The following is a 20225-nucleotide window of genomic DNA, read 5'->3' as shown; positions in this document are numbered from 1 at the left end:
TTGTTACATAAATTCACTGTAGAGACTGCTAAGCTGACAACACTGGTGACCAGAAATCTCTGTTTTTCAACGGTGCAGGTTATTCATGCGAGGTAATTAGTATGTCTCATTTTACAGATGCACGTTTAGTCAAAAGAGATCTACAACCAATTTGTGTTTCACTCCAATTCTCACTGGCTCCAACAGGCAATGACTTAGGCCTCAGGCTTTGCCTCTGTGGCTGCCAGTAATGTTATCAGTTATTATTTCCATCATGGTGGCTTTTGTGTTATGGAGGCCCATGCTCTATGGATGTTCATAGGATCACCTGGCTGATCTGTTAGTGTTGTCAGGGTCCTCCTTTTCATCTGACAGACAGGCCCAAGTTTTCTAAATTGGCTCATTAGTTCTTCATGCTTAACTGGGTGTTCTGAGCTTTCAGCTGAGTTAAGTGTCTGCGGCTGAAATCAGTGGATGCAGCAGATACTCAGATCCTGTGAAGTTTTACGTCTACATATTTCACACAGGGCAGTCAGACACTGAGCTGCCTTCAGAGCCAGTGGGAAAGTTTGAAAAGCCTGGCCCATGGTAAGTGTAGACAGAGACAATAGTTGTTTCACTGGTTTTGGGAATCTTTTTCTCTGGTTTGGTGCTATCTGGTTTAGTCTAGAGAAGAAAATGTGAAAATCTAAACACCCAGCTTCATTATGAAAGCTGGGCGCATCTAGCTTTTTAATTCTTAAGAGGATACTAAAACATGTCTGCAAAAGCTGTTACTACAGATGTCTGTCATTAATTAAACACTTGAAGCAAACATGAAATCCACAACACAAAGGATTTCTAAGGATGGGATTTAAAAAGGGCTCTGCGTTTGGTCTAACCTGTTCCAAATAACATGAACAACTCAGTTTTGAGTTTGGCAGATGCAAAGTACTTCTAAAATATCGCATAGAAGATACCAGTCAATAGTTTAAAAATACCCTATGGGTGGGCCTTCTGCATGCATTCTGTAAACATATAGTCAAGTAGCATTGCATGCTTTGTGTTAATATTTCAGTCTTGTTATTTGTTAATGTAGTTGCATGCAATGTTGTCATGTGAGGTTTTGTGTCATTTGAACCTCCCGCTTAATATTTTTACAAATGCTGTGATTTATCAGATCATAAGAAAATACCGTTAGATACAGATATGTGTATGTGTTTACCTAAAGATCAAATCGATTCTTCAAACTGACATAAACCAGTCTATTGCAACAAGGTTTCTAGAGTCATTACAGTTTAAAGAGATCAGCAAGAAATGAGTCTATTGCTTTCATCGCAAAGCCTCACTCCATAAATAATGACTTTGATTTCAGTGCCTGTTCACCATGTGCACTGGTATCAGAGGCCAGCCCTCGTCCGGTAACTGAATACATGCCCACGAGCTGATCTCCTGTGAAGACTACAGACTTCCAGTGTTCGGCAGCTTGATGGATCAGACTTATAGGTCATACATATTCATAAAGCTTTGCAGAGGAGAGGGACAGTCACAAGCTGGGGTTAGGAAAGCATTTTTAAATTGCATGAAATATAAAATAGAAGAAAGACTCAAAAACTTGGAATCAATTACCTGGCAGTGATAAATCGCCTCTGGAGAAAGAGGGGAGTACCAAGAAAGGGGAAACGGGTGGTAGATGATGATAAACCATTGCAGCACTCTAATTTGGCATCACCCCATAGATGCTGTGCAGTTGTAATCCTGAAATGTCTCCGAGTCTCTCCTCTGGTGGAATTGCTAGTCTCTGTGTAAAACTGCTTCCCTACTTAGACCTCAGCAACCTCGTGTTTGTGTGTTATCTTCCAGTTTACACAAGTGGTGACCTCACCCATGCAGTCTGTGAGACAGCAGCACTCCCCTGCTCTCATGCAGTGCCATCGCATGCAATCCCTGTTATTTGCCCGTCTTCCTTCCTTGCACACCTGGGCAAGTCAGGGGTGACAGGAGGTTTTGACTTGGTCGAGCTCACAGGGAGCACTGAGACCCAGATTTCCTGTCTCTCACTCTCAGGCTCAGTCTGCTACTGTTCAGCAGCTGCCTTATTTATCCTACCTCATGCTTGGTTAGAAGTATGAGTAGATGAATTTCCTCTTCAGGGTGTTAATATGCTGCAGCCCTGTCACATGTTTCCTCTTGCTGTTTCAGGCAAATATACGTGCTTGCCACTGAATTTTTAAGAAACACCATGAGGAGGTCAGATCAAAGCTGTATCTAATCCTGTCTTCTGCACTGACAGTGCTTGGCAGTTGGGGGTAAAGGAGGACGATAAAGCCCAGGATATTAAAGAAGCCCCCAGAAGTACCAAGAGCTGCTGAGCCTGACCTGTTAAGAGTAAGGTGAGCTCAGTCACCGGCCACTCTCCCACACAGACCGGGCCAGAACTGGTGTCTAGTATGAGGAGATGTGCCACCATCCCCTATAAGTCTGTCTGCTGTAGTCTTTCTCTCACGCAGTGTCACGGTCAGTATGTGGTTAACTGGCCATAGGCTATCTAAAACAGTAGAGAACAGTTGGGATAATCTCAAAGAGTGTTCACAATCTCTTTGGATAGGCTTTGTCGCCTGTGTCCCATACAGCAGAACCGCCGTGCTTGTTATGAACTGCGGGCCCGAGTATCCCCTTAGGAGGCAGAGTTTAGCCTCGGAGATTTGTCTCTAGGTTTACGCAGACAACTTTCCTCGTACCAATCGCATGGGTGTGGACATGTATCAGCAGATGAATGCCGTTTGGAGCAGTGCATCCCAGAATAAATCAAAAGCTACCTACTTTGTCTGTTCTTTTTGGGGAGGCTAGGGATTGCATTCGGTTTTCCTAACAGAATTGCTGTATTACTCGTCCACATGCTAAAGGAGAAGAGGTTTAGTGAACTGCCATCAGTATCAAATGCCCTTTGTCATTCTGACTCTGAGAAGTCAAGCATTAAGTTTTTGTTTTATTTGAAAGGTATAAAAATAAAGCTAATTCCTCTGGATAAGCACAAAGTATATTCTAGAAGAACTTGTGTGATGGCAGGGCATCAAGCAAAATCTAAGCACATATGCCTTTGCTTTACAGCCTCTTCTCAAAGCTGCCTCCCTTTTCTTTTATCACTTTCCAGATTCAATTGCACTGCACCTTCTGCTCTGCCTTATCAATAAAGAGCTGTCATCACACATCGCTGTCAAAGCAAAAGAGCAAACTGTTGTCAGCAGATATGCATACAGCAGCCCACTTAGCTAAAATGACATTCCCAGTCAGTCCTTGATAACCAATCCTTAGAGGAAGTTGCAGGAATCAGTTATGAAAAGCTTGATAGATAAATAGGAATATATATGTAAACAATGAATTAATAAAGCACTATAAAAAAAATTCCTGTAGCTGTTTCAGCATCTCTATTCTGTGGGAAAGTCAGGGGTAAGCCTTTTATTTTTTAATGGGAATTGATTATTTTTATTTAACAAACTATAGTTGGTGATTAAATGCAGTGATTACACTGTCTGACATGGAATTTTCCTTTAAGTGGTTGCTCAAAATAACAGACAGCTGCAAGAAACTTTAGGTTTCTACTGGTGAAACTGTCCAATTCCCTTTCTTTGTGATTTGTGCAGTTGGATTCTTTTTTTTTTTATCCAGCTGATCAAGCTGGATTTTTTTTTTAATGCTGTTTATAGGAAATGTGCTATTTGTCCCACTTTAACAAAAGCTACCCTGCACATTGAATTCCTGACCACAGATCAACACAGTAGCCATCTAATTACACTTTTTATCTTTCACTGTTTAGGAAAAATATTAAAAATGTCAACAACTGAAAATTACCTCCTTAAAAATTTCTATTCCTGTCTTTGATTGACACATTCATCATGTGGCAGTGTACTGCCCCCAGTACTGTTCCCCATTCATCCAATCAGGGAAAATTAAGATGGTGTAGATATATACATTTTAAGCAGCTACAAGTACTGATGTTATCTAAGGATTTAGTCTGCTATCATGGAGGTCACTGAGACTTGCTACTGCTTGCTGTAACAGCAGGATCAAATCTTAGTCTCAATCCTACAAGCATTACATCGATCGATTCCCCCCCCCCGCCCGAGAAAACGTTCCCTTGAGCATGGTCTGCAGGCATTAACTTCTATGAAGACTTTTCTTGATTTGCAATAAAGATCTGTGGCTTATTATGTTATGAAATGACATAATTCACATACAACATGTATGTGCATGCACGTGCATGTATGTGTGTAGTACCTGACGAATGCATAATAGAATAATCTTTCTAATAGATATTGCAGTTTATACTGTATTTGCATTTTTAAACACAAGAATATTGAAAACCCTCTTATCACATTTCAGGAAATGATATTTGGTCCTTTATGCCAACAAGGCTATCCTATACATTCTGTTGTTAGTAACTAAAATAAAAGCGTAGCGCTATTTTACAAAAAGAAAGATTAAAGTGCATAAGTACATAGATAGGTGCAGATCCTGCTATGAGCCCCTTTGAAGCAGACGAACTCTGTCCAAGATCAGAGATAGCTGGTTTAAACAGCAACAATTCTAGTGCAAATTACCACTTCTGCTGGCAACGCTTGGCCTCCCCATATGTACGTGGCCTAATCCCATAGGCCTCCATGTACAATGTTCCTCTTAACATTGCACATGGCTTACAACTCTATGAGCCTGCAGAATTGGGCCCAAATGAATCAAGGTACCTTTGGAAGCAAAACTTTTCTTGACTGCCAACTAATAAATATATTCAAAACAAAATACATCCATTTTACATGCATCTATTTTCAGAGCTATGTTAAAAATGGACGTTGAGAAGACATTTCAACAAAGAAATCAAAGGATAGGGAATCCACGTTGTAGGGCAAAGTGGTGTCAGCATAGTGCGATGAGCTACTAAGCAGGTTCCTTGGATGCATTGCTTGCCATTCTCACTTGTAATAACGATTATCTAGGTTTGTTCTTAATATATTTTTCTCTGTATAGCTGTGTATATATAGAGACATACAGCTTGCATGGGATGAAGATTCTTCAGAAATGGTTATTTCATCTAGTTCAGGGCTTTGTCAGATTAGTGGCAGCTCATTTCAATCCTTTGAGTTTGAATTTATTTACAATATTTTGTGCTTTTGAACTTTTCCTTTTTGAATAATGTCCGAGAGAATTCCCCTACTGATCTACAGCCATGATCTTTTGGAAAATGTGGTCATTTTGAGATGAGTATTAAACCAGTTCTTTGTTTCCTAATACAATTTAACCAATTTGTGGATACTTTTTATTACGGCTCTAGATTAAAAGCTCTTAACAGAATGTCTAGATCACCCACATTGGCAGCTTGAAATAGTTCTGGCTGGTCCATCATAGACAGAGCAATTCGAAGTGCTGCCCAAATATTGCCTGATAGAGCAGGATAGGGAACTTGTTGATTCCTGCTCTTTCTTTGCAAACTGAGAGCAGTGAGGAAATTGCTGACAGCCTCTCTGTAGGGGAGAAGAAAAAAGAAACAAGCAATATAATTTGCTTAACAACTAGAGTAAAACTTTCTAAAGTTCTATGCTAGACTCAAGTATATTATTTTCCAATGCAGTTCATCAGTCTCTTTGTGTTATTCTTGCTTGATTTTCTTTAAACAAGTGGATGTGGCTTGTAGTAATGCAGAGCTCGGTCTATTCATACATCTGGGGATATTGTCTTCATTGCTGTGTAGCTCCCCTTCATCTTAACTGCCTTAAGCTGACAGTTGGGACTCTGGAATATCACCCTTGATTCCTGAAGGATGTACTGAAAGTGTTTTTGACGGCATTAGCTACTTGACGCAGTTTAACTGAAGTTTCCTTCTAAAGACAGGCTCTTATATTTTCTTTTAGAAAAGCTCAGGACTAAGTTTAAGTGTGAAGAAGAATCCCACTGATTATAATAAGAGTACTTGTACTTACAGCTAAAAAAATGCTTAAGCAGCTTGCCGAATGAGGGATTTATATTCTTTTGATAGAAATTGAGTAGTTCTGTTATGTAGAATTTGTAGATATAAGAAAAGTATCATTGCTTTGTTAGTACTGTGTAAAAAATAATTGCAAAATTTTACAATAGCTGAGATTATGTAGCTATATTCTGATTATTTTTTTTCTTGGATAGCTCCAGCTAGAAAATGAATTTTAACTGGTAGTTATGATCCCTGACTTTTTTTTTTTAACACATTTTTGTAACTTACCTGTATGCCCCTAGGTTTATGCAGCTAATCCCTAAATTGTATCTGGACCTAATGAAGCCAGGTTGTATTTCTAAAGCACGTGTGTAGGCCTCGACAGCTTCTTCGCTTCGATCCCCATTTGCCAAGGTTGCTCCAAGACGGTTCCATAATGTATAGTCCTGGTGAGAAAATGAATTTTCTACTGTAGGTGTCAAAAAGGGACATAATAGCTCATTTTTGCTTGCAAAGTAAGGAGGACTGCAGAAAATAACAGTATCGTATCTTCTCTTAATTGACACGGAATGTGAGGTTCTGACTCATGATTATAGGCAACTTTACATAACTAGAACAATTAATCAGCACACAGCTAGAAAATGGACATGTATAAATCTGCTTCTAAATGGGACTGTCTTGTAATTAACATTTCTATTTCAGGTATTAAAATTTTAATGGCTGAAGTGACATCTCATTAATATTAGCCTGATCAAGAGGGGAGAAAGAAAATGGCCTGTAAAGCTAAATTCTTAAAAATGTAAAAGCATAAAATGTACCTCTGGCCGAACAGTTAAAGCAGCACTAAATGCATCTATTGCTCTGTTAAATTCTCCATTCAGGTGGAAAAGAACTCCAAGTCCTGTCTGCAAGTCAGGGTCTATCATATCACCATTCTGGTGAGCAGCCTCCAGGTACAAATCCTTTACTTCTTCAAGTAATGAGCTAGACAAGGGTGAAAAATAACTTAAAGTTCCATCTTACAGTTCTTTACAAATATTGCAATATTGATTGCATAGCCAGAAATTAAAATCCTTGTAGTGGATGTATCAGAAGTGCTATACTCCTAAAATTTGAAAATAAAATAATAATCTTCAACTTCATCATGGCAAAGATTTACTTCCAGGTGCTGTCGTAAACTCATGTCTGAAATAACAATGTTCACCTATATAATGAATTTCACCTATATAATGAAGAGAACAAGTCTTATGAGGAGCTGCTGAGGGAACTGGGGTTGTTTAGCCTGGAGAAAAGGAGGCTGAGGGGAGACCTTATCACTCCCTACAACCAGCTGGAAGGAGGTTGTGGCGAAGTGGGTGTTGGTCTCTTCGCCCAAGTAACAAGTGATAGGACGAGAGGAAATGGCCTCAAGTTGTGCCAGGGGAGGTTTAGATTGGTATTAGGAAAAAATTCCTCACTGAAAGGGTTATCAAGCATTGGAACAGGCTGCCCAGGGAAGAGGTTGAGTCACCATCCCTGGAGCTATTTAAAAGACGTGTAGATGTGGCGCTTAGGGACATGGTGTAGTGGTGGACTTGGCGGTGTTAGGTTAACCATTGGACTCAGTGATCTTAAAGGTCTTTTCCAACCTAAATGATTCTATGATTCTATGAAGTCAAAGTGCAGCTGTGAACCCAAGCGAGATAACATGAAGGCTTGTTAAAACTATTACAATTGGATGAGTTTCTCAGACATAAAAGTGTTTCTGTACTGGCAAAAATAGTAGTCATTCTTAAAAGGAATAGATCAAGTGACTAGCCAAGACCCCTGAAGAAAGATGCCAAAATTTAAGACTTCTGTACCCACTGTAGGCTTCATAAAACCTTTGCACTGACAACACCAGACGTCAGTGGGATGAGGCCAAAGTAGAATAACACACTTAGCAATTAAGCAGAACTTGTATATTTTATTTTTGCTTATACTAAATTATCTTGTCAACCCAGGCTTTGTTAGTGATAAGGGTAAAACATAAGGCCTGTCTTCAAAATGACAAGCAGTGAGATATTCCTAGTGTTTTAGTTCTATAAATCATGTTTATGCCTTTAATGACTTTATCATGCATCTTGCAATTCAGAGATACTTATTTATTGACCGATAATGACGAAGGGCTGCTAAATCATGAAGTTTTTTGTTATTTAAAATGGCTGCCAGCTCCCATTACAGCATGCAAGGCTGAAGTCAGATAAAATGACTACACTCTCTTTGGTTAGAACCAGAATGGCTTTTAAACAAGCAGATGCTACCTCCCAATATTTTCAGTGAACTGAAGCCATGTCCCACTACAAAATGGCTGTCATTCCTGGATTCTAGTGGCTTGGTTGGGATACAGAAAATATGATGAACACTAGGAAGAACACACACATGTAGAGCAGGATACAGGCCTGGTATGGATTTGGAAGCAGCTGAAGAATGAGTATGCGGGATATGGGAATACAGAGACAGCAGACAAGGTCAGAGGAACGTGATGGGAATTGAGGGGAAGCATCTCTTTTTGGCTCTGTTTTTTTTTCTTTAAACTTCCAGGGATGGCATAAGATACAGCCTTCAGTCACTAAACCAAATGTCCTGTGTTGGCTTCCCACTCCTGCCACTAGAGACATTGAGTCTTCCACCACAGGGAACAGGCTGGACTTTTACAGAGTAAGGGGGCACAGCATGCACCATCATTTCTAGTGATGTCATTAAAATTTCCACCATCAGGATTTACACTGCATTTACCTTTCAACTGATGTCTTAGATGTTCTTCTGGTAAGTGCTGGGGACCCTTTTTTGCTTTTCACTATATACTTGTATTTTGGATTTTGCTTTATCCAGTTTCTTAGAGCTTGATAGGCTTCTTGTTGATGGCCAGTGTTAGTATAACTTACAGCCAGGGCCATCAGAGCTTTTAGATTGTTTGGCTGTAGTTCCAAGCACCTAGGCAGAAAATAAAAATATATTGAGGTTTTTTTTATCCAAACACAATTCTTGAATTCTTCCAAAATAATCTGTGTAAAAAAATCACTCACACAAGTACGGTCTACCCAATAAAACTTTTAAAGAAAGGACTTTGTCTTATTTTTCTGTGGTAAGTGCATTATGCATATGTATACACAGATATATGCATGCACATTGCATACACACATATGTACATAAACGTATGCATACAAGCTTTGTTTTCATCCTTCTGGTTATGAGTAAATGTAGGTAGATTCATTTTTATAGTATCTGTCTAATAAACAAAGAAAAGCTTTATGTAAATTCAAGCAAACAAGTTTAATATGGTTTGCAGCTATACAAAAAAGTATTTTGAAGACAAAATTTCTTCCATCCCTATGAATCTTCTCAGTCATCCTGAATTCTCAGTTTTTCTTTGATAAAGCTGGAGCCAATCAAGTCGAGTAGTCTTTCTACAGTTATATACCATTAACTGAAAACAGAATCTAGTCTATTTTGTGAACATCACTGTTGCTTGTTTCAAAACTGTGGGGATGAGCAAGCCCCAAATCAGGCAACCCCTTGGATTTCTATCCAGGTAAGCTAATAAGTTACATATGAAAAAATTAGAGTATCCTTAGGTGAAATGACTTGATGGTTAACATTGCTAATGCAATTGAATACGGAGAGGATACTTGCTTCAAATGGAAACATGAAAACCCACTACAGAAAGATAATACTAATGTTGATATTTTGGAACTGACACTTTACATACAAGCATACTGTGATCTTCACATCTCTATCAACCTAAAAATGTCAGTTTAATATTCAGCAGCTGAAGAGAGCTCGTTCCAATTAAGAAAACCTCTTCATTAAAGGACAGACTACAGAAAACATGCCAAGTGGCTAGAATATCAAAAAGGCACTTTATTTGCATTATGCCTACTTCATGTTTGTCAGGCCAGGTAACTTTTCTTTTCTGCAACTACTTAAATTACAAGATATTGCACTTATTTAATAAAACAGAAATATGAATCACTAGCCATTCCTCTGAAGTCACGAGGAAGATTTCTGTATCTACGTCAATGCTTTACCTAGTTAAATAAATGCTTCATGTTACAAAGTAAGTATGATGTTAAATATACCTAGGCCTCCATTACCTAATACTCATCAGACTCCTTATTTAACAATTATCTTCATCTACCTTTGGAGGGCGACAATGGCTGCCTGCTCATTTTCATTCTCTGCCTGTGTTATGCCCAGGAACTGCCAGGCCTGCAAAAATAATCATCATTGTGTTATTTTGTTATATATGCCCAACTGCAAGCAGAATTACAATTAATATCACTGTTAAGCAGTGGGGTGAACAAAAATAGCAGATCTGGCAAGGACTAACTACAGATTTTTCTATGGCATGCATACCAACAGTACAAATCAGTGTAGTTTTGAATATCTTTGGGCCTGGTAATATTTATAATCAATGAATGCAAAGGTATTCTGTCAATGTATGATCACATGCTGATTTCTTAAATTTGTGTTACTGTACCTTTTAAATGTTGCTAGAATTTTATGGAAAACAGTGAAGAACAATTATTAAATTGTATAGGCTTAAGGGATTCTAGAGAGTCTGGGAATTGTCTCTGCTTTTCAAAATATTGCTGCTTAATTTAATGTAGCAATAGATTCAAAGAGACCTAGATACTTACAATGTAAATATTTTTCATGTTTCACAGAAAACAGACTTTAAATATATACTCATTGAAAACATCAATATTGCAGAAATTGATATAACTTTTAAAAATCTGTCAACATTCTTGTTAAATCAGAAATGTTCACCTTTTCAATAGCAGTGTTTAAAAATAGTTTGAAAACATCAGGAAAAGAAGGAAAGGTTTGAAATATTGTCTCTTTTGAATGATTTTAAATGACAGCTTGGAAATTCTATAATTTCAAAAATAGATTCCCATCTTATGAAGAGCTCACCTTTATCTATTTCAAGGTATACACTATTCCAAAACCACCATTAGAGTTCAATCTGTTTCAGTCAGTCATGACTAGCAAAGGCTTGGGCCCCCAAATTATTCCATCATTGCATGCTAAAGGGAGGCCACTTTTCCTTTATCAGTAAAAGGCACATGAGTGAATACCTCTGCATCATTGGGTTCTTGTAGAATAGCAGCCTCCAGGTATAAGATTGTAACTGGCAGGTCACCTTCTTTCATTTTTTTCAGTCCTTCCTCAAAAGCACCAGGCCAGTCTTTGAAGGGATTCTCAGTATGGAAATAATAACCCTGGAAAAGAGAGATAACGGACCCACAATGAAGCACTGTAGCAAGGAATGGCAACTCCATAAAATTAAATGACTTATTATTTTCCAACTGGACGTAAACATCCCTTGTTCTATGAAAATGGTATGAGCTCCCCCATGAAATTTCAATGACAAAAAGTGAAAAAAGTCAGCATCACTGGACATTTATGTTTCTGCTCGCTCTATTTTTACTTTAGTTCTATTATTACTTTTATACTTACTGGTACTCATGTTGGGCTCTCCTGCTCCCATCAAAGATAATGGCAACAACTCACGCTGACTGCAATAAAAGCAGAACTGAACCTAGCATGAGCCCAGTACGTCCAATTTGATGGTAAAGAGCACACATCAAGCAGTTGACTCCCTGCAGTGCTTGTAACCTGATGTCTGTTCAGTTAATACGCTGAAATCTTCAAATAACCTTCAAGATACAGAACAGTGCTGCAAGCACCTGAGTTTATTTTAGTATTTCTTTAAATTTTGCCTTTTTCTTTTCTTGCCACCGCAGTGTAGAGGGTGTATGCTAATATCAGCTACATAGTATAAATCAGATTAAAACATACAATGGAGGGAATGAAGAAGAGAATCTCTATCATTTCTATCCCCAACAGTGTTTGAATGTGCCAGCCCAGATTTTTTTATTTGATGCTCTTCCTTAAGTGCTCTTCTTCAAAAGTGCCCTTAATCCAGCAGTTTGCTTTGCGGTCCTTTCAGCTGAATTCAGGCAGTGTGCAAGTCTAAATGTATTCTCACTATGGTAAGGTCTTTTAAATCTACCCCACTCACAGACATTTAAAGAGGATGAGCTCTTTTGGGTAAAATTAGCTTCCATGTCCAAAGAGTTTTCTTGGGTTCCCTTGCATAGCTGAGGCTCATCTCAAAGTTTCACAGGAAGGATGTACCGTATTAAAAAACTTTGTGATACCTTCTCAATGGTTGAGATGGTGACTTGCCCCGCTGCTTCCTGGTTTTCTGAAATCCAGTTTCTGCGAGCCATTTCTTCCCATTCTGCTTGCATTTTATCCCAAAACTCTGTGTCTGACTAGAAGAAAACCAGGAAAAAGGGGAAGAAAATGAACAACAAAACTTTAAAATAAAATGGTAAGGTTTTAATTTCTTTCTACCAGTGGTCTGAGTCTGGCAATTTTGCTGAGCAGTTTTAATTCTATTAATAATTATACTGACTGAAATACTACAGCTCATATTTGGAATTCCGTATAATTAAATTTCGTCTCTTATATTGGAATGCATTTCGTCAACAGAAAACTCTTTATCTCAGAGGCAGCGTATGTTCTATTTGAAGCAGGATTTGCAGCAGCTTACACTGCATCTTATTGATGCTAACAGCAAATTGTTATATAAAATTTGAAGGAAATGAATGCTGCTAGTCCCTGGCCAAAAAAAAAAGGAAAGGAAAAAAAGCAAAAACTAACTAAAAAATAACAATAGATAAAACAGTTTAAAAAAGAACAAGCATCCCACTTTGGTATATTCAGCATAATTTTCAACTATGTAAAAGAGTAATTGCAAAACTTAGACAGAGGGTGTTTGCACAAGAAAATTAAAACAAATGGGGCTTTTTGACATAGTGGAGAAATCTTAATATTGCATCATATACTGTGCTGGTGAGAGGAATATATAAGAGATTATAAAACTGTATAGTAAGATTAACATTCAGCTCAAAGACAAGAGGGAAAAATGCATATACAAGAGAAACAGAAATTATGAAAAAAGAATAAGAGTTAGGATATGTAACAACCAGAATGAGGGAACCACTGTGGCTACTAGAAAATGATGCCAAGAAACCGAAATAGGATTGAAAAAAAAAAAAGAGGGGAGAATCCAAGTTAAGGTGCTATTTTTTCAGCCTCCACACATTAGTCATAAGCCCTAAAAAGCAGTTCCACAGCAGAATATATGCTCAGCACTACGAGCCTTTGCAAAGTTCTCCAGTTTCTACAAGGTCATGGCCAGAATCCCAGTGAACTGACACTACTGAGGGCACAGTTTCTCAGCTTATTTATGTCAAAGACAACAGCACAAATAATTCTATTGAGGTTTAGACAGAACTATTTGAGAGTGAGGTGCTAATCAAAATTAACTGAAGGTATTATAAACTGGTTCAGATAGTTTTGTCTGAATCTTCATTACAAGACTGACTGCTTTGCTATTGCTCCACAGCCAGGCATGATTTGCAAAAATAGAGCTTAGTCTGTGATTGCATGACTTGCTACAACCCTCCTTCTTAGGCACTTGGAAAAAGGAAAGCACAGACTATTAAAAGATCTAGAATGAGTTAGCAACAAGAACATTGGAGACTAGGTGTGAAGGATTAGGAGGACTTGCACTGGCTAACAGTAGGTGTGGTTGCTGTAAATCATAAGGCTCTTTACAAATGTTAAGGTGCTTTCCTTCTCTAGAAATCTACAGGCATTTCCCTTTGGCTCTTACTGTAGCATGTGCCTCCTGATATCCAGCGCTTTCTTCCAGGAGACTCAGAATTGTCTGAATTATGCAATTATTGGATCTGTGAAGGTACCTGCTACATTCCTCTGTGGACTAGGAAACAAACGGGAATCATTCACTCCTGGAGAGGAGATTTCACTCTTTGTATTAGAACAAAACAGAACATGACAACTCCGTTACACAACAACAACTTCCAAGGTTTCAAAATTTGCTTTCACTCCAAATTTGATGGAAATAGTGTCTTTTAAATAGTTGTGCTGAAATGTGCTGAAATGTCCATTTAGGGTTTGAAAAGGCTAGGATAATAAATTGGATTGCTCCCTCTTTTACTCTTAGCCATGACCAGAGGCACTTGAATCCCTTAAACTATCCTGTTCAACAGATGTCTCTATCAACTATTTTGCATTCAGTGCAAATCTGCACTGCATTGAAGAAAAAATTACTTGACCTTGGTTTTACCAGTAGTAATTCTGAGATTCAGGATGAGGTAAAGGAGTGGAAATTTTCCTTTTCCTTTTCTATGGATTAATATTGAAAAGTAATTAGTAATGCCTTTTTAAACAATCACATTTCTGCAGATTGTAAGCAAGCATTTAGGTCTTATGTTCAAATTCTGCTGCTTAATTACATATTTATAATTCACACGGAAGTTCACTGTGTGCATACTCGACTTACAAAGCTAATGAATTACTATGCATTCAAGTAGCCACGCTTAATGTCTATCTATAGCGAGTCAAAGGTGGAGGAAAAATATAATGGGGAGAAGACCTGCGTTGCTATTAAGTCTATCAACTCATTATATGCTACTTAGACACGTGCCAGGACCCAACTGTTATTTTGCAACTATAAGAAAAGACTTGCTTGTTGGGGCCAAATGGGCTTAAGTCCCAGCTACAGCTTTCTGAGCACATCCAGCATGTGGGGGTTCTGAAACTGGTATGGCAAAGCTGCACTGAGCAACTGGATAAATTATGGCAACTGATAAAATTCTATAATATTGCCATGACAATGTCAATAGCAAAGCAGTTTAATGTCCTTGAGGAAGAGGACCATAAATATTACACAGTCTTTGTTAAAGGTCTGAGTCTATTCCAGCAATTTTTTCATTGACTTCAGTGGCAGGAGGGTTAAATTAATATTGAGTGTTTCTGAAAATCTGGCTTTGGATCAAGACTCCTAGATCTAATTTTAACTCTACTTGCTATGTTACTGGTGCTAATTACTTCATTTCCATGTTTTTGCTACCTTAATGCTGGCATACAAAAAGTTTTGGACATACAAAAAGTTTTCAGACCAGTTGAGCACATTTAACACGTTCTCAGATCATCTGCAGCAGTTAAGTGGAATGACAACCAGGAAAAACGTTCATACCATCTGACTACTTCCAAGCAGAATATTCTGCATTTTGTCAGAGAGGCTATTTTTACTCTTAGTATTTAAAAATATGCTGAAGCAGTTAAACAAATGGGAAGCAAAATATTTCCAGGCTCTTTACTTCCTATGATACAGTGAAGGGGGGGTGGGGTGTACTTTCTGAATATTGCTGGCTAATTTCTAAACTTACCTATTTTCATAACTTTAACAATAGAATTTTGCCTGTCCTGTATTGCCAAAAATTAATTTGCAATGTTCCTTCTTGACCAATGCATAAGAAAAAAAGGTTCTGTGGTTGTTCTTTCTTTGATTTACTGCATCAACATACTCTTCAATGTGAAAGACACAATAAGTTAAACTTATTTGCTAACTACATAAGATTTCCTTAGCTGGTATCTTCTCAAAGCAAAATTTGAAGTATGCCTTTTTAGTAAAGTTTAGAGATAAAAAATGTATATCAAGAAAAGTTTCCCATTGTGATTTGAGAGAGTACCAAATAAAATGCACCTGAATGACTAAAGCTCCTAGATCCCAATTTAAAATATGGTTTAGGCAGTCTTAGGAACATTCAGAAGGGATGTTGAAACAGTGAGACAGGAATATCATAGGTACAGAAAGGATTCTAACCGGTATTCATGGGAACCACAAAGCTGATGATTCTGGACTATGTTTTCCTAGGCTGGAATAAATTAATCCCATCTTTTTCCTACTATTGTCACATAATTTAGTTGTAATATGTTCTGATGCTTCATAACAGTATATTATACAGCAGATGGCTCATGTGACATGATGTTGTAAACAAAATGATGCTGAGAAGGACGGCTCAAAATTTCTTTTGCGTAAGCTCACAAAACAGTGTGGCATCTGCAGTTTTATCTCCACATCAGGGAAACATGGAATAAGAAGATATCAAATTGCTTTTTTTCCATCTCTGAGACATTTCTCAGTTGGAAGTTTTTGCACTTTCTTGGTTTCATTTTTATTTATTCTAATTCATTACCAATAGGACATGGATGATAAGACAATTGTTTTAACAGAATATAAGTACAGAATGGATCTGAATCCCCATGCTGGCATTTTTAAAAAATTAAGAAGTACCAATTTTTGGTAAAACACAGCTAATTATTAGAAGGATTCCGTTAAAACATATTTCATATGGCACTTGGAAGTCATGAAGACTTTAGGCTATTTGTGCTTCCCTCACATGTATAGCAAAGGGATGAGGCAAAAATTAAATCCAATTTCCAGAGTGACAGAAAGGGTAGGCAAGTCTGCAAGCACCCAATCACTGCAAGTGAATCAGGACCCTCTCTAGTAAAAAAGCTATTTTACTTAGGTCTTTATTCTTAAAAGATACCCCAATAGACATCTTTAAACCTTCTTAAGAAAGAATTACCTCACAGATCTTCATTAATCTCAAAGTTTGACATCTTAAAACCATTCCCAAAGCTCTAAAGTGAATACTGGGTGGAGGATGAAGTTTGGTGTCTTCATTTACTGAATTGTTAATTAATTCCTTTCAAACTAGGCCATAAAGAACCTGAGATTTGCTTCCTTTTCTTGATCAGTTTTCTGGCTAATCTTACCACTTGGAGCTTTCCCAGTTGAAGAATATTACAGAAACATCCAAAGCCTAAAAGATGAATTTTTGAGCTGCATCTATTCTCCGCTTAAGAAAGCACTAATCTTTCTGAAATGGGTTGCAATTTATTTCAATCACTCTAGCTTTCTTACCACTTCATTTTAGCTAGGATGAAAATCCAGCTCTTTTCATATGCAAATGGCAATAACTGCTCTATAAGGTCTTGAAAAATCCTTTCCTTTACATTTTAAATACCTGGTCCAAGTTTCTGTTTTAATAACTTAAGACTGCCAGCTACACAGTTAGGGAAACATTTAATTAGATTCGTTTTAATAGCTGTTTTTGAGATTACATTAAAGCATTTTAACAACCTGTCTCTGTTGCCTCAGAATGACCTTTTAATGTGCAATGTTTTTTTTTTACAATATTTTCTCCTCCTTACTTTGTAAAGTAATTCAATGAAGTCTTGTAATCTGTTGTTGACCTCAACTCATTTTTCTTTCTGCTGAATGTCTGGGAACTCCCCATCACCCATGGTTTCTGGCAATGGCAAGAGTACTGACATCATTTGCTTAACCACTAACCATAATGCAGAGATGTTCATCATCAGATTCCCTGTGTTGCAATCACAGATTACAGCACAACACGTCCCACCTTAAGGATCAGTCTGCAGTGCAATTAGGAACATCTAGAGCATTTTAAGCAGTGGCAATTTGAAAGCAAGTCTCTCCTTTCCTGCCTGGAGCAAATGTGTATGATGTGTGACATCAAAAAACCTATTGTGCGTCACCAGCAGTTTTTTATAAAGAATCTATTTGATCAGGAAAGAACAACATACTCAGAAAATATATGAAAAATGCATTCTGTGTATAGTTTATAAAACAGCTGCCTTACTGATTGTGTCCGTCTTAGCCTGGTACGCTGATACAAGAGTTTTTTAGTGTGCAATAAGATCCTAAGAAACCATGGTAGAATGGTTTCTTAGGATCTTACCTTAGCATATAATGAAAAAACCCTACAAATCAAATTAATTTCTTAAATAAGAAATTCTGTTTCTAGCTAGAAGCCAGCATATGATTTAGGCCTAGTTTTGTGTGTAATCAACCAATATTAATCTAGAATAGTTCAACTGCCAACAATGATATAAAACTTTAGAGGAGTATTAAAATACAGACACTAAAATTTAAATCTAAACCCAAATATCCCTAAAGTGTTCGACATGTTTGGAAACTAAAGAGACTGTAGTTCATGCTAAAAATAATCAGTTTTGAGAAATTGGCTTCACAGCCTCATCCTTTCCACTCTAAAAACTCATTTCAGTAGCTGTTACATAATTCAGCCTGAACTTCTGTCCTCGGTGGGATGCAGCTGTTTTGGCTCTTTATGGCGATGGGATTTTGAAGGGTTACTGACTGAACCCCTGAGAAGATATGCTGCTCAAGATTGATGCTTGTATCTAATTTTTTATTGGATTCTGTTAAAAAAAGTGTATGCCACCTTGCCTTTAGACAGGATCAGGATTTCAGTTGGGACTAGTGGTATAGACAACAGTCAAGAGGCATTTTTCGTGTTGGAAAAGTAGTAGTTGGTGAAAAAAACAGAAGCACAATAGGAGAACTACCCAAATACCTGCACCTTTTCAAACTATATAGATTTACCAGGAAACGAGAGTACTCCTGTGTTTAACATTCTGCCACTAATTATAAAGATGCATTGGTGCATGGTTACTGCTATATGTGCAGTTACCCATTACAGCAAGTAATCATTCTGTTTATCAATGATTCTGAATTCCAGTTTCACTGTGGAGTATGGTTTATGTCTGAGCTTAAATAACTGATTGCACACATTCCATTGCTGCGGAAAAATATGCTTTACTCTTATAGTTTCAGTTTGGAAGTACTTACATTTATGGAGAATTTTTCTTGACCTACTTGCAATACAAAATGGAACTTGAAAAGTTGGTCCATCTAATCTTCATTTATAGCTAAGTTGTTTTTTTTTTTTTTTAAGAGAGAAACTGCTATTTTAAGTAAGAAACGTATCTTTTCTCTACTTTAAATAATCCAGTTCCAACTTTCTCCTATACTTGTGCTGCAAGATGAATAACAAATCCGTAGAACATTAGCTGAAAATGAAAACAGTAAATGAAGTAATACCTCAACAGCTGCCTTTGCTCTTTCAAATTCCTCCTCCAAGGAGTGATTTCTGGAGAGAAGAGGCGCTCCCCAACGCTGCTCCTTAGTTGATCGTGCCTAAAAAATAAAAGAATAAATCAGAAAGGGATGATATGCTCTCTGCCACATTTCTGAGTTATTTCCTTAATTGCCTAGAGCCCCAAATGGCCTTTTTCTTGGGCAAAACTAGTTGTGTCCTTGCATGAATTCCTCTGAATTCTCTTGCACTGTAGCAGAGATCATTCCTCATGGGAAGCAGAATAATTTATCTTTTCCAGGTTTTTCTTTTCACTCAAGATGCATGAAAGATAAAGAGACATCCAAGAAAAGACAATGCAAGAGTTGGGCTACAAAGGGAAGGGCTGACCTTTTTGTACCTTAATTATTCCTACTCCTGTATTATGACTGTGACAACGCATTCTACTCACTATGCTCCAGGAAGAAAGCATCTAATTTTCTTGTACATTTTGTGTTTTTCTTTCAGGTTCTGCTTTGGGATCACATTGGAGAGCCAGGTTTGCTATGGATTTTGCTGGAAGGACAAATCCATTTTTATAATCAGCAGCTCTCTTTTCTATGCCTTACTATCAGTCGATCCCATTGGAAGTACATAACAAGTTTGTCCCTATTCTTTTATTAAAAACATATTTTTTCTTTTTGGACAAAAGGCACAGTACAAAACCAAACAGCATTCAGTGATGGTACAAAAAAGCACAAAGTGGCCTAATCTTGCTAAACAGAGTTTTGACTGCTAATCCCTTCCCTCGTGTTTGTCAGAGGTTAAACTCATTAGCCATTTGCCTGACCATGGTCCCAATTGCATTAATTTACATGATTATATTTCTGATGACGGTACTTGTAATATTAAATTTCCGTGAGCCACATTGCTAAAAGACTAATTTTGCTCACTTCAGACTCATTGGGCTGTATCTGCAAGTGTTGGAATGTGCACTGCTGGGATGAAACACCCAATATATTCCTGAGTGTTCATATAAGTAATGTGCAATGCATGGTCAAACACGAATGTCTGTCTGTGTACACGCATGGTTTTTTACCTAGAAAGATGACATTTGTTTGTCAATCTAGCCCTAAAGTTTCTGGTCTCTCAGGTAAGATTGATGACTGAAATGTATACTGAGTTGATGACACACATACGGTTAGAAAAAAACGATACAGCACGATTTCTGTGAGGAGCGCAGAGGGGGGTCACTCTGTGCGTTCTTCTGTGTTGGCTTCTGGACTCTGCTGCAAGTGTCAGGCAGCGCAGAGCATGAGGGAAGGTCTACACTGAGGATCTATTGTTTCTGTTTTCACATCTACTACCTCTGGTCCGTGTTGTTTGGAAAATATTTTTTCGTTTGGTGAGGCCAGGAAGAGATTTCAGGTTGTCATTGAAAACATTCCAAAAACCAATCCTATACACAAAACAGTTATTGTACATATTAATAG

At 37.7% G+C, this 20225-nt stretch overlaps 1 protein-coding gene across 2 annotated transcripts in view; it reads right to left on the bottom strand.

Moving 5' to 3' along the window:
* Positions 1–4075: 4075 nt before the first annotated feature.
* PEX5L (peroxisomal biogenesis factor 5 like) overlaps positions 4076–20225 on the bottom strand; it is a 40196-nt gene continuing 24046 nt past the window's right edge. For both annotated transcript variants that reach the window (XM_075157656.1, XM_075157657.1), the window contains 8 exons: positions 18759–18854; positions 12106–12222; positions 11020–11163; positions 10077–10147; positions 8675–8872; positions 6736–6901; positions 6206–6363; positions 4076–5474 (listed from right to left, as the gene is read on the bottom strand). In XM_075157656.1, the coding sequence (XP_075013757.1) occupies positions 5273–5474; positions 6206–6363; positions 6736–6901; positions 8675–8872; positions 10077–10147; positions 11020–11163; positions 12106–12222; positions 18759–18854 (1152 nt within the window). In that variant the 3' untranslated portion in view covers positions 4076–5272. The remainder of the gene's footprint in view (positions 5475–6205; positions 6364–6735; positions 6902–8674; positions 8873–10076; positions 10148–11019; positions 11164–12105; positions 12223–18758; positions 18855–20225) is intronic.

The sequence above is a fragment of the Calonectris borealis genome, chromosome 9, assembly GCF_964195595.1.
Source record: "Calonectris borealis chromosome 9, bCalBor7.hap1.2, whole genome shotgun sequence".
Lineage (NCBI taxonomy): Eukaryota > Metazoa > Chordata > Aves > Procellariiformes > Procellariidae > Calonectris > Calonectris borealis.
Note: the sequence above shows the minus strand (reverse complement) of the source record. Positions and strands in the feature narration are given on the sequence as shown.